Raw genomic sequence first — 12,233 nt, 5'->3', positions numbered from 1 at the left:
CCTTTCTTGGCATGTGCCAAACAATGCATGGAGCTGTTAAGTTAATGTTTACTCTAGGCAGCCCAAGTAGCTAACTGTCCTGTTACTGCTCCAGCAGTAGAACATCGCTAGTAACAATTCATCATCAGTCAGGTTAGCCACAAAGATCTGCCTTGTACATTGGTTGGTGAGCTTACCCTGAGAAGCCTGTAGTTAAAAAGCCTCCTCAAGTTACCACACCTTAACTCCAGCTCTAAAAGCAAGCTTCTAAGGGCTATTGGCAACTGGAGTGTGTGCCACCCGTGCCACACATGCATCACTAGCGTGTCATTTAAATCGACCTTTGTATAATGCACAAGTGAAGCTACTGGGGCTGATTGTGCTGAAGCTGTTGAAGGGCTGATGGGATAGTAGAGCTCTTCTGCTGCTGTTCTCACAGCTTCTATGCAGTAGAAACACCCAGGCAGGCCTGTGAGCCCCAATCTGCTCATCTGTGTTTTGGTTCTTCTGTTATTCCTTTTCAAGAACAAAATACAAAACAGTGCTTCTTGAACTCCTCCAGTAATTAGGGTATTTGTGGGTAGCAAAGCATTTCCTGTTTGGAGAATTGGGATACAGCATACTGAAGATGAAATCTGTTGTTCTCGTTCCATTCCTAGTCTGTAGAGAGAGTATACTTCCTGCTTTCTGAAGCAAGAGGTTAACTCTCAATTACAAGGAAAAGAAAGTGGTCTTGCTTACTGCACTGACCTAGGATGAAGAAGATAAAGGTGCATTTCTTTACCAACTGCTGAAGTAAGTGTGAACAAGGCACACTACCCCTGTGGCACTTCAAGATCTTTGGAGGGGATGTGTTATAGGATTGCAGGGTCTGAGAGCAATCTTAGGCGTGCCTGGGTGTCCTTCAGCATAAGGCAAGTATGTAAAGATGCATGTGCCAAGGTTGCACAACTTGTATTGTCTCCTCCACAGCTGAGGATGCAAATGAGTACTGGGATGGGGAAAAGCCTGTGATTGTCGCGCTAGAAGGCAGCACAGTGATGCTCCCCTGTGTGAACCATAACCACATCTGGACCGAACGGCACAGTGAAGAGGAACAACAAGTGGTCCACTGGGACAGGCAGCCCCCAGGGGTTCCTCATGACCGGGCTGACCGCCTCATTGATCTGTACGCCTCTGGCGAGCGCCGTTCTTACGGACCTCTCTTCATTCGTCAGAAGATGAACATCACTGACACAGCCTTTGCTCTGGGTGACTTTTCCCTGCGGATTTCAGAGCTGGAAAGTGCAGATGAAGGCACTTACTCCTGCCACCTGCACCATCACTACTGTGGCCTGCACGAGCGCAGGATCTACCAAGTCTTCGTGACGGAGCCAGTGAGAGAGAAGAAGGTGGTGAACCTTACAACTCACAACATTGCCCCAGCCATAGGTAAGTGACCTCTGGAAGTGGTTCTCCTGATTCAGGAAGAGAGAAGTATCTACAGTTGCACCTTTGCGCTCTAAAGAGCTCAGTAAGCCACAGGACAGGAATATGACACGTTACTCCCCATCGTCACCTCAGGAGGCCTTTGCTCCAAATGCCAAAATGTCCTTGCCTTTTCTGTCCCTCCACAGTGGTCTGCAGGGATCACGTAGTGCCAGCAGGAGAGAGCGTGGTCAAGGCAAACCCGTGCCCTGCAGAAGTACCATAGACACCGCTGAAATGAAGGTGCCACTTAGAGCAACACCGAGGTTTCCTCTATGAAGCTTTCTCACATTTGAGCCAGGGGCTATTCCTGCCCTTAGGGTTAGGAGAGTAGATGAGGTCTTGCCTCCCTTGCTACTAGTATACGGCTCTAGTGTATAGGCTTGGTTATTTCTGAACTGTTTCCATTACATTGGTATATACCTGGTGCCGCAGGCGTAGCGATACTGGTGAGGATCCTGTGGAGCTGCTTTAACACTGGGCTGCACCACAAGTGGAGTGTCCCACCCATCAGGGTTACTTACCCTGCTTGCAGTGCTGTAGTGACATCATGTCCAGCTCCTGTTTTCTTTGCTCCAAAGCGATTCTGCAGCCTGTTCTGCTCTGCAGTGCTGACATGCCCTAAGGCAAACAAGCTGTTTTTCTAACAGGCTCCCTTTCCTGATTGCTTCTACGGAACAGGAGAAGGTGTGGGGCGGGGGTCAATTCTGCCCTGCCTTTGCTGTTACAACATGCCACCGTTCTCACCCGCGTGGATCGTTAAGTGTTTCTCTCCCCTTTGCACGGGGGTTTAGGCTGTGCAAGACGCCAGACTGTGCAGAATCAAGCACCAGGAATTTTCCTCCACCCTTCAGCTTTTCTTTTTTTGTCTTAAACCAATTTTCACATTTTCCACTGCAGTGAGCTATCATCTGACAGCCTGTCCAAACTCAAAACCATCATGCTTAGTTCAGGCAGAAAAATAAAATAAAAATCCCAAGTTTCATATTTTTTTAAAGTCTTTTGGGTATAGCTACTTATTAACATTTTAAAATATTCATTGTGGTTTAATATTTATTGGCTGCTTAATAGAGAATTTTGACATGCTTCATCCATTTTTAAATAGGTCTATTCTTCTCTCGCAATTCGCTTTTTGAAGTCACAGAAACCTAAACCTCCCCCCTGGGACTAAGGTTGGTGTCCAGGAAACCCAGGCAGTACTAAAGAGAGGTGGCTCTTGGGGCTGAGCTGACACGGAGGCCAGGACATACAAATATCAGTCTCCCTGCCCACGGCCCTTTTGCTGCCCTTGAGCCCTATAGAGATCATATTGTGAAGATGAAAACTAGAACTTGTTTTCAGAGTTGCCCACTGAGGAATTTATTCCTCTCTTTCCTGGATGTTATCCTGGTTGTCGCTGAATAGTTACCTACCTGCTCAGAAGTTAGACAGAACCTACAAGTAATTTAACCTGCTAGGGATGCCTTAGTTGGGCAGTAGTGCCCTCAGTGCTGGAGGAACTTGCCTTCCTGAGAAAAGCCATTTCTACTGTCAAAAAGAACAGCCTTAGAAGAATTTTGTCCCCTACAGGCAGTGAACGCTCAGCTGGTCTGAGAGCACCACACACAAAAATGTGCTGAGTCGATGGGAATGTAAAAGAAGCTTAGACATCCGGAGTGCCTTTTTCAAACCTGCTGCTGATGAGGAGCCTGCTGGGACATGCCCTATTTGTGTATAGCAGGAAAGGCTGAGATACTGCCCCATTCCTTGAAAAACTGTATAGAACTCTTCTGGGGATATAACATAAAGCCAAAATGAAACATCAGGAGATAACAAAAGCAAAGCAATGAGCTTTTTCAGCAAGCAGCTATAGTTTCTGGCATAGCTCCAAGGCGCAGAGCCATTTCCAGGCAGGACACTTCATCCTGTTTTGAATATAAGCACGAGCTCAATTCTGCTCTCAGTCTCAGCAGTATAAATATGGTGTATGTCTACTAATTCAGTGCATTTTTACTCTGTGTTTGCTTTGGAGCAAGTAATCGAAGGATGGCATCGGTTGTGTCTCATGCTTATTGCTAAACTCTTCTCAATCCTTTGCCAGCCTTGAAGAGAAAATGGGCCACATACCCAGAATTTGCGAGCTCTCTTGGTAGAGAGCTCTCCGTTTTTCCCAGCAGAAGAATCTGACCCTTGACTTCGGTAAAGTAATGTAAAGGCACCTCTGTTCTAACTTTTCTTTCCCCACCATTAGAACTTGGTTTCCAGTAGTTAAACCAGATCACATGAGTGAAATGGAGGCAGATGGGCACACCATGTTGAGACATACTGAAAGATCAGATCTTGGTTACAGAATAAACCTTCATCACCTCAGCTTAAATTGTTGTCTAACACTAGGATGAGGCGGGCAGTCTGTATTACTTTGGTGATGCTATTCTAGGTGCTGCCATTCATCTACTGGGTGCAATTGAATCAACCGTTACTCCGTGCCTCGGTTTCCCCAGTTATAAAATGGGATATACTGTACTGCCTTCCGGTGATGCACTTTGAAGTCCACCAGTGATGCTCTGTCAAAACACTAGTATGACAAGTATTTTTAGTATTACTTGATTGAGTAAGCCAAGGAGACCCAAAGCTATTGAATCTCTGTTTCCAGTGTTTGTTGTTACAGTGACCTCTCCAATGTTGGCTAAAGTTTAACTTCGCTCCTACTGTATCTTGCAGTATTGTGGGAAAGCAAAAAGCCAGGAATAGAATGCATTTATGTTTGCTGACTTCTGGCTCAACAGCTGCTCCAGTGGCTACCATCTCATTATGGCAGCTGCTGAAGAAGCCCTTCATGATCCAGAGATTTGTTAAAGTAGAACTGTCACGTATACTGTTTGCAGCTTTGCAAGTGGGTTTTTTGGTTTAGTATTTTTTAGCTTAGCAGTGGTGAAAAACACATGCTATTTTTCAGCCCTATAGCCAGCAAGCCCACAGCATCTAGCAATGCCAGTAAAAAGTGGAGTGTTGCTGGAGCGGAGGGCTGGGCTACCAGAACAGAGCATATGCTAAAAACCTCTCGATTTTCTAGGACTGCTGTTAGCATTAGCAAACGATCATCTCTGGTTTCAAAGTGTTTATTTCAATCCACTATCGTCTTATTTGATTTTATTGTTGGTGGGTTGGTGTTTTTAAATGCTGGAAACAAACTACCCAATAAACTGGAACCAGTCACTATGCCAGCAGTTCCAAAAATGTCAACATTTCTCACGTTAGAACACATCTGTTAAATGGTACTGTGGCTTTTGGGATATTTTCTCCTATCTTTCCCCTTACTCCCCTGACTAATTTACAGGGTTAAACTCCCAAGAGAACGGTAAGCTAGAAACTCCATACTGGTTCTTGCCTGATGCTCTGTGGATGTTCCCTGTTAGGGGGAGGAGGTCTCACTTTCAGCTCTCTTTTGAGGAGAAAAGCCTCCCCCAGCACCGTGTGTCTTACGGGTTTGCTGTCTGTGCCTGGGCTGGATTCATCCACTCCTCTGACTATTGCAAGCAGAGAAGTCGCTTCCTCTTTATATGTGTAAAACATTGACCTATTTATTTGAGATCTACAAAAATGTTCCACGTAAGACTTTTGACTTATCCTTCCCTGTGCTGTGGAACTGAAATGCTGCTGCACCCACAAATGGAATGGAATCTTGGCTTTTCTTTGTGGGTTTTTATTTTATTTATTTTATTGATTTTTATTTTATTTAAAAGGAAACTCGTTCTTTGGCATTGAAAATTCCTCCCACTCTGTAAATTATAACCCTTGGCAGGGAGGGGCTGCTTCATACTTTAGCTGTCTGGAGCCGAAGCAACGTGGTGTGTGTGTGTGTTGTAAGGGACCCAGAGGGTTGTGTTACCCTGCAGAAAGACTTGGGGCTGTCTAGCGTGGCTTCTTTCTGGACTTCCCCTCTGCAATAAACAAGAACACACTGATAGCCAGGCAGGAGCAAGGCAATGTGCAACAGTCACTGTTAATACTTCATGCTGCTGGGAAGTATAATGGTCTTGTGAAGAGCACAGGCATCTTCCATCTGACAAAGGCGCAGTATGTTGTAAATTAGGCAGCCACTTGCCCTTTACTTCATGCAGTTCAGAAGAGTTTCTCGCTGAACATGCTTTTCGTGTCCACATACGGGCCCACGTGTGAATGTGCTTTGCTTTGGATGCAAATTACAATTATCAGCCTGTTTTCCTTTTCCTCTGCCATCAGATCCAAACATTGTCAGGGGCCACAATGTAATAAATGTCATCATCCCTGAGAGCCGGGTGCACTTCTTCCAGCAGCTGGGCTACATCCTGGCAACTCTGCTGCTCTTCATTGTCCTCCTCATCATTGTTGTCCTTGTCACCCGCAAGCGCCGGCAGAGAGGTAAGTGCTAGAAAAGACCAGCCCTGTAGTGCTTATAGGGATATCTCATGACAGGAGAGCTGATTCTGCAAATAATTACTGCAAAGCACCATGCTGAAGGCAGTGATCCTCTTCTGGAAAACCAGCAACCTGTGCAGTGGGGAGTCTTTGCAGGTGCTGATGCCAAGAGAGATTCATTAGTGTGGTGTAAAAATTTTGAGGCCTTGATTTGCTGAGTTGCTCTGTTGAAAGGGAAAAGAAAATTAGAACTGCTAGATAGTTGCTCTTTACAAATGGAATTTATTTAGAGCAGAAGGCCCACATGCATCCCTTAGGAGCTAAGATGTCTAAGTCATTGCTGGGCTCCCTGTGCTGGGTGACTCTCTGTGTGTAATTAGATAAATGGACACTGAGATCTTTTGGTGACTTCCACATAAATAGTTTTGGATGCCATAGAAAAAGCAAATACCAGGGAATGTCTGTCTTCTGGTGTGTTCTTTGCAGTACCACATTCATCCTTATTGTCCTGGTTTCGGCTGGGACAGAGTTAATTTGCTTCCTAGTAGCTGGCATAGTGCTGTGTTTTGGATTTAGGATGAGAATAATGTGATAACACACTGATGCTTTAGTTGTTGCTAAGTAGTGCTTACGCTGGTCAAGGACTTTCCAGCTTCCCCTGCTCTGCCGGGTGCACAAGGAGCTGGGAGGGGGCACAGCCAGGACAGCTGACCCCAACTGCCCAAAGGGCTATTCCATACCATAGGACGCCGTGCTCAGTATAGAAACTGGGGGAGTTGGCCAGGGGCAGCAGTTGCTGCTTAGGGATGGGCTGGGTGTCAGTTGGCGGGTGGTGAGCGGTTGCATCACTTGTTTTTTCCTGGGTTTTGTTCCTCTCTCACTCTCTCGTTGCTTTCCTTTTGACTACAACCCCCCCCCCCCCCCCCTTATTAAACTGTTCTTATCTCAGCCCACGAGTTTTCTTACTTTTGCTCTTCCAATTCTCTCCCCCATCGCACCGGGGGGGAGGGCGAGCGAGCGGCTGCGTGGGGCTTAGTTGCCGGCTGGGGCAAAACCGCAACACTTATTTACATGTCAGGGGATTAGCACCAACACAAAATGGGGCTATGTCCACTGACTTAAGGGGAGTTACTTTGCAGTCACAGCGAGGACAGACTCCTGGCCTTTGAATGGAAAAGAGGAGCCTGAAATCATCACTCCTTGCAGGGTGGAGTGAGACAGGAGTGTAGTTAGATACCTGGCTTGTGGGAGGCTGATGAAAACCAGCATCTGTAGCATGTGATGGATGCAGGCCTAAGCAATGAGCTGGGGATGGGCAAGGGCAGCACCAGCACACAAGGGATGAGAGGTGTGGTTAATATTTTTGTAATAAATGGGAGTGGAAAGAAATGAAATATGGCAATTGCTGTAGTTTCTCATGGCTGGTCATCCATAGATCTGGGAAAACCACTGGAAAGCTGGTGAGTAAAGGAAAGGGAAGCTCCCTGTGGCAGTGGAACACACATGAATTCTTGTGTATTGGAGGGATTGTGGAAGTGATCATTGTAAGCATCACAATAAGGAGCACTGTGAATAAGTACTAGGTGTTATTGTTATCACTGTTATCTGGGAGGGGTTGGTTGGACTGGATACAACTGCTCATTCTGTTTCTTCTCCCTGTTTAGGTTATGAATACAATGTGAAGAAATACGGAGAGTAAGTATAATTACAGGGTCTACTATCTATGATTAGAATACATAAAAATGAACTTATGGGCCCCAACCCTCAGCTGTCATTAAGAGCCTAAAACAGCTGAGGATCTGGTTAGTACAAGTACAGCCATGTCAAGCATAGGCTGTTTGATAGAGTTTATTCATTGCTTTCCACCAATTCTTTTGCAGCTTTACACTCCAGTTGTTCTTAGTGTAATGTTTCCAGGGATATGCATAATAATCACTTGCATAAAGATTGCATATCAGGGAGCAACTTCCATGCTGTTGAAGTACGGAAGGAGAGAATGGTTTGTAGGGCTGATTTGGCAATTGCATTTCCTCTCGTTATACTTTGGGAACCGATTCATAGATCATGTTTCTGTGAGATGTCATTAGGAGTTAGTGGTAAAGGAGTAATGCACAGATCTACTGTAAACCCTACTGTGAGATTGGGGCCAAGATTGTGTAGCCGGGTTCCTTTATGTTTTATTATATATTATTAAAGTAGAAGAGATGGGGAAGTTCCAGTACAAATTGGCTCCCCATTGTTCTAAGCTCTGGACAAACACATGGGGAAAAAAGAGCCAGCTAGCCAGAGATCTCAAGGTGTTGATAGAAAAGACGGTAAAAGGAAGAGAGAGGAGAACCAGATTCACTAGTAAGCAGTATGACCTGTAATCTGTTTGATAGGTTAGGGGCAAAGACAGGAAAAGTACCCATGTACAATGGCTGCCAATGCCGTTATCTATCTGTCATGCTTTCTCCGGGGAAGCCTTGTAGAAACTGGGAAGGATTCTGTAAGGATTGCTGTGAAAATCACCAGTACTTAATAGAGAATGAAATCTTCTATGGATTTTTTTCAACTTTTCTCCAGATATATAGCAAATAAACACTGTAAATTAAATTCTCTAAAGTAGCATTAGAAAAGCTGTTGTGAAAAAGTGTGAAAGGAGCCAGTTATTAAAGGATGTGACAATACCATTTTTCATTGTTGTTCCTTTTTCAGGAAGGATGTAAATCTTAAAGAATTTACAGTCGACACAACAGATCTGACTCAATACAAAAGTGAAGACATCAGGCTGGGTATGCATCAACTAGCAACCATTCTCCAAACCAGGTCAAAACTCGTTATAACTGAGGATTTTCTAATGGCATTTAGATACCCATTTTGAAATAACTTAACCTCCTGATTTTAAATGGCAACTTTGAGACTCCCAACCCACAAGTCAGTGCAAGCAGGGGGACTGCAGCTGGAGAGGGCAGTCCTGACTTTCCAGTTTAACTAGAGGCTGATTGATGAGGTTGGTCAGTAACAAGGCACAGCTTCTTTTGTTTCACGTGGAGTTTTTGGTGTTCTTTGACATGCACCCGAAAGCCAAATTCAAGTGAGTGCAAAACAATGTGGAATGAGATCAAGACAGCATCTAGGGAAGAGGATTCCTCAAATTTAAGCAGTTTGTGTAGGAAAGAGGATCAACAAGGCAGTTCTCTAGAATCTCCTGTCCAAGAAACTAAAAGCCTTTGTCAATATGAATATCATCATTCTACAGTACATGAAAACTAGCTCAAAGTGAGTGATCTGGAGGAAAAATTGCATCAACATTCTTTAGTACTAACTGCTGACCTTATCATCTCTCTTGAAAGTGGGTATGAACTGTAGTTGACTGAAGTGGGGATAAAGAGAAGTAATGAGTTAGCTGAGTTCATTGCCTCCACCTTCTATTGGAGCCAGTTTGGTTTAACTTTCTACCATTTCATCCTCCCTGGATGTCAAATCATTTAGTGAACAGTTGGGCCTTCTATCAAGATCTGTGATAGTAATTAGGACAACTAAACTTGGGGAACATGATAGGAAGAAAATTTGCAACAAAGATCCTAGAATACAAAAGATAGAAAATACAAAGACACTGGAACTCATGGTAACATGAAACATACTGAAAAGAGGGGAAGGAAGCTAATCTCACTGGTGATCTGTGAAAGTATTTTTGCTGGGATATGTAGGACTGACTCGGGGAACTTACAACATTCCTGAAGATGGATGCTGCTCCTTATTAGAGCTTGAAGGTGCAGCCTCGAGTTTATTGTGTCAGTAATTGATCAGGGGTGTCTTCTTGCTTGGACTCGGAGTGAATTGTCTGTAAAGCAAAATTGATCCTCTTGTCTGCACTGCCCTGAGTTTCCTGAAGACTTGCCATGATGCCAAGTTCATACCTGCTGCAACTTGCCGTATGTCAGTGAACGTGCTGATAAACCAGGAAACAATTGAGTCGGTCCCTTTTTTTTCCTTGTGCACCCCTAGTAAAGGTACAACCTTTAAAAGAACAAGCTGACAAACTTTAGGTCCCAAGCCACAGAATTGCTGTAAGGGCCCCAGTAAACAAGAGGCAGATACAAAATCTGCAGTAAAGAATAAAGGATTTGCAGCGGGTGGGTTGCAAACCAGGACAGCGGCAAGTACAAGTTCTTCTCTGTATGTCTCAGGAGAGCTCCCCTGTGAGCAAAGTCTTTGAATAACTGCATCGGTCACCTTCAGGTGAGCTTCATATAGATAATCCAGAGCTTTTTGTTACATGCTGGAAGAATTTGTGGTACCTATGAGGAGCAGGAAACTGAAGTATGCATAACTGATTAGTGCCAGGGGCAAAAATTAAGTCATAGCAGCTTTCCTTTTCCTGCTGAGTGGCTGAGTAACTCCATGAGTTACTCCTAGAGATCTGGAGATGCCAGGCCTTCAAGGAAGGACCGATCACATGTCCACCTTGCCTGTAAAGTTCTCTTTTCTTTTAATGTTCTAATGGCTGTCTGAATTATACTCCTCCCTTACACAGATTACAAAAACAACATCCTGAAGGAGAAGGCTGAGCAAGCCAGAAGCTTCCCAGCAAAGAACATTGATTTAGACAAAGGTAATAATGACCTGCTTCACCCTAATTGGTGGCTGTAGGAACCTTCTGGTGGGTTGAAGGAGGGAGGAGGGAAGAACACAGTTTAGCAGTGAGCTGACCAAGCCACAGCCGAATGAGGAATGATAAACGTCATGACAAATGACAGCAGGAATGAGAAGCTAGTTCCTGTCCTATCCTTTTATCATGGAGCCACAAGATGCAAGTAGTGATTAGGCTTTTAAAAACTTCTGGCGTGGCACAAATAGAATTTTTCTGTATTGGGAAAAGAATGCCTTGCAGGGCTGGAATAGTGCATTCTGTACTGTAACCTCAGAGGGAGATGCATCTCAAAAATGTCCTGGCATGGTGTTTGAGAAGAAAACACTGTGCAGAAGAGAGTGTTTTGAGTTGAATTAATTTATGGGTAATGGGCAGTCACTTACTTCATCCAACAAAAGCAAACAACTCTCCCTCCCTAGGAGCTGAATCTCCTTTTGCTTAGCCAGTATTAATCCTGAGTATTATGCCTCAGTTTGTAGAGTCACACTTATGTCAAGCAGTGCTTGTAAGAAGTTGTTAGGTTCCATGACTCCTTTCATATGAATTTAGAATATAATAAATGTGACTGAAATGATGTCAAGAAGGGAATGGTCTGGAGAGTCTGTGAGTTGCCTTAGACCTGCTGTTCTTGATGGACTATCATGGTATTTTTGCCTACATTCTGCAGAGATGATCTGTGCAATAATTTATACACAGTATATCTCACTGTGGGCTTTATGAAGAGGATATTGGGGACATGGTTGACTGCAAATGGCCACTTGTCACTGTATAGAAGTCAGTGTGCTTCTTTGGATGCTCTGAAATCTCTCTTCAGGTACTGACCTCCATTTCAATTTGCTTTCAGATTTCAGGAAGGAATATTGTAAATGAAGACATTCCCAAGCTGCTGGCTGGACCAGAAGCTTCAATCAAAGATAGATAAATGGAAGAGAGATGCCTTTTCTTAATATCGTGTCCCTCCAGTTACCATAGATTTTTTCACGTAGACTTTCTCCCCACTAAGCACAAGGGTATTTGCAAATGCTTCTTGAAAGAGTTAGACTTGAAAGTGTCTTGTGTGCACTTATGATGGGTTTGGGTTGCCTTTTCTTATTCTGTTCTCCCAGTCCTCCATTCCCCTTTTCTTTCTTGATATTATTGTTGGTTTTATGCATCAATGATTTTTATGAGCTGAATCAGCAGACCTTTTGCTTTGATGTTATTGCTTTAAATAAACCAACCTGCATCACTAATCTTGAGCCATTGTTATATCAGGCCTTTTTCCATGTAGTGTATTCATCAGAAAAATAATAGCAAAGCCTGGTTGTGATCTCTCATAGGCTGGCATAAATCCGGAGGAGCAGTATTGTCACGTAGCACTTTACATTTTCCAGGTGAAGTACAAAGAGTACACCCCTTCACAAATGACAATGTAAATACCTCATTTTATGAATGGGGAAATGTCAATATCCTCATTTTTCAGGGGAAAGGGAGGCACACAATGACCAGGGGTAGGGCTGGGATCAGCTCCAAAGAGCTCTGGAAGCCTAACTCTATTTCTCACTCTAAGCTTGTTTGTTGATTTGTTTTTGTTTCAGTGCAGACCAAATCAAATTGGGCATGAGCAGACACTTTCAGCTGAAGTTGATGGAGTTACAGTGCTGTATTACCAGTCTCAGATAGATCAGAACCAGAAATATTATGGAGAGGGCTAAACTCCTGTGTGGAATCTGGAATGTGATTTTCCTGCAGTCCTTGGGTGGATCCAGGCCACACAGAGCTTGTGTGCACATCA

At 44.1% G+C, this 12,233-nt stretch overlaps 1 protein-coding gene across 2 annotated transcripts in view; it reads left to right on the top strand.

Moving 5' to 3' along the window:
• MXRA8 (matrix remodeling associated 8) overlaps positions 1-11,697 on the top strand; it is a 29,118-nt gene extending 17,421 nt beyond the window's left edge. For both annotated transcript variants that reach the window (XM_075520410.1, XM_075520411.1), the window contains exons 5-10: positions 952-1,410; positions 5,668-5,826; positions 7,488-7,518; positions 8,521-8,597; positions 10,343-10,420; positions 11,304-11,697. In XM_075520410.1, the coding sequence (XP_075376525.1) occupies positions 952-1,410; positions 5,668-5,826; positions 7,488-7,518; positions 8,521-8,597; positions 10,343-10,420; positions 11,304-11,329 (830 nt within the window). In that variant the 3' untranslated portion in view covers positions 11,330-11,697. The remainder of the gene's footprint in view (positions 1-951; positions 1,411-5,667; positions 5,827-7,487; positions 7,519-8,520; positions 8,598-10,342; positions 10,421-11,303) is intronic.
• The last annotated feature ends 536 nt before the right edge of the window (positions 11,698-12,233 follow it).

The sequence above is a fragment of the Mycteria americana genome, chromosome 18 (genome assembly GCF_035582795.1).
Source record: "Mycteria americana isolate JAX WOST 10 ecotype Jacksonville Zoo and Gardens chromosome 18, USCA_MyAme_1.0, whole genome shotgun sequence".
Classification (NCBI taxonomy): domain Eukaryota; kingdom Metazoa; phylum Chordata; class Aves; order Ciconiiformes; family Ciconiidae; genus Mycteria; species Mycteria americana.
This window is presented reverse-complemented; position numbering and strand designations above follow the sequence as displayed.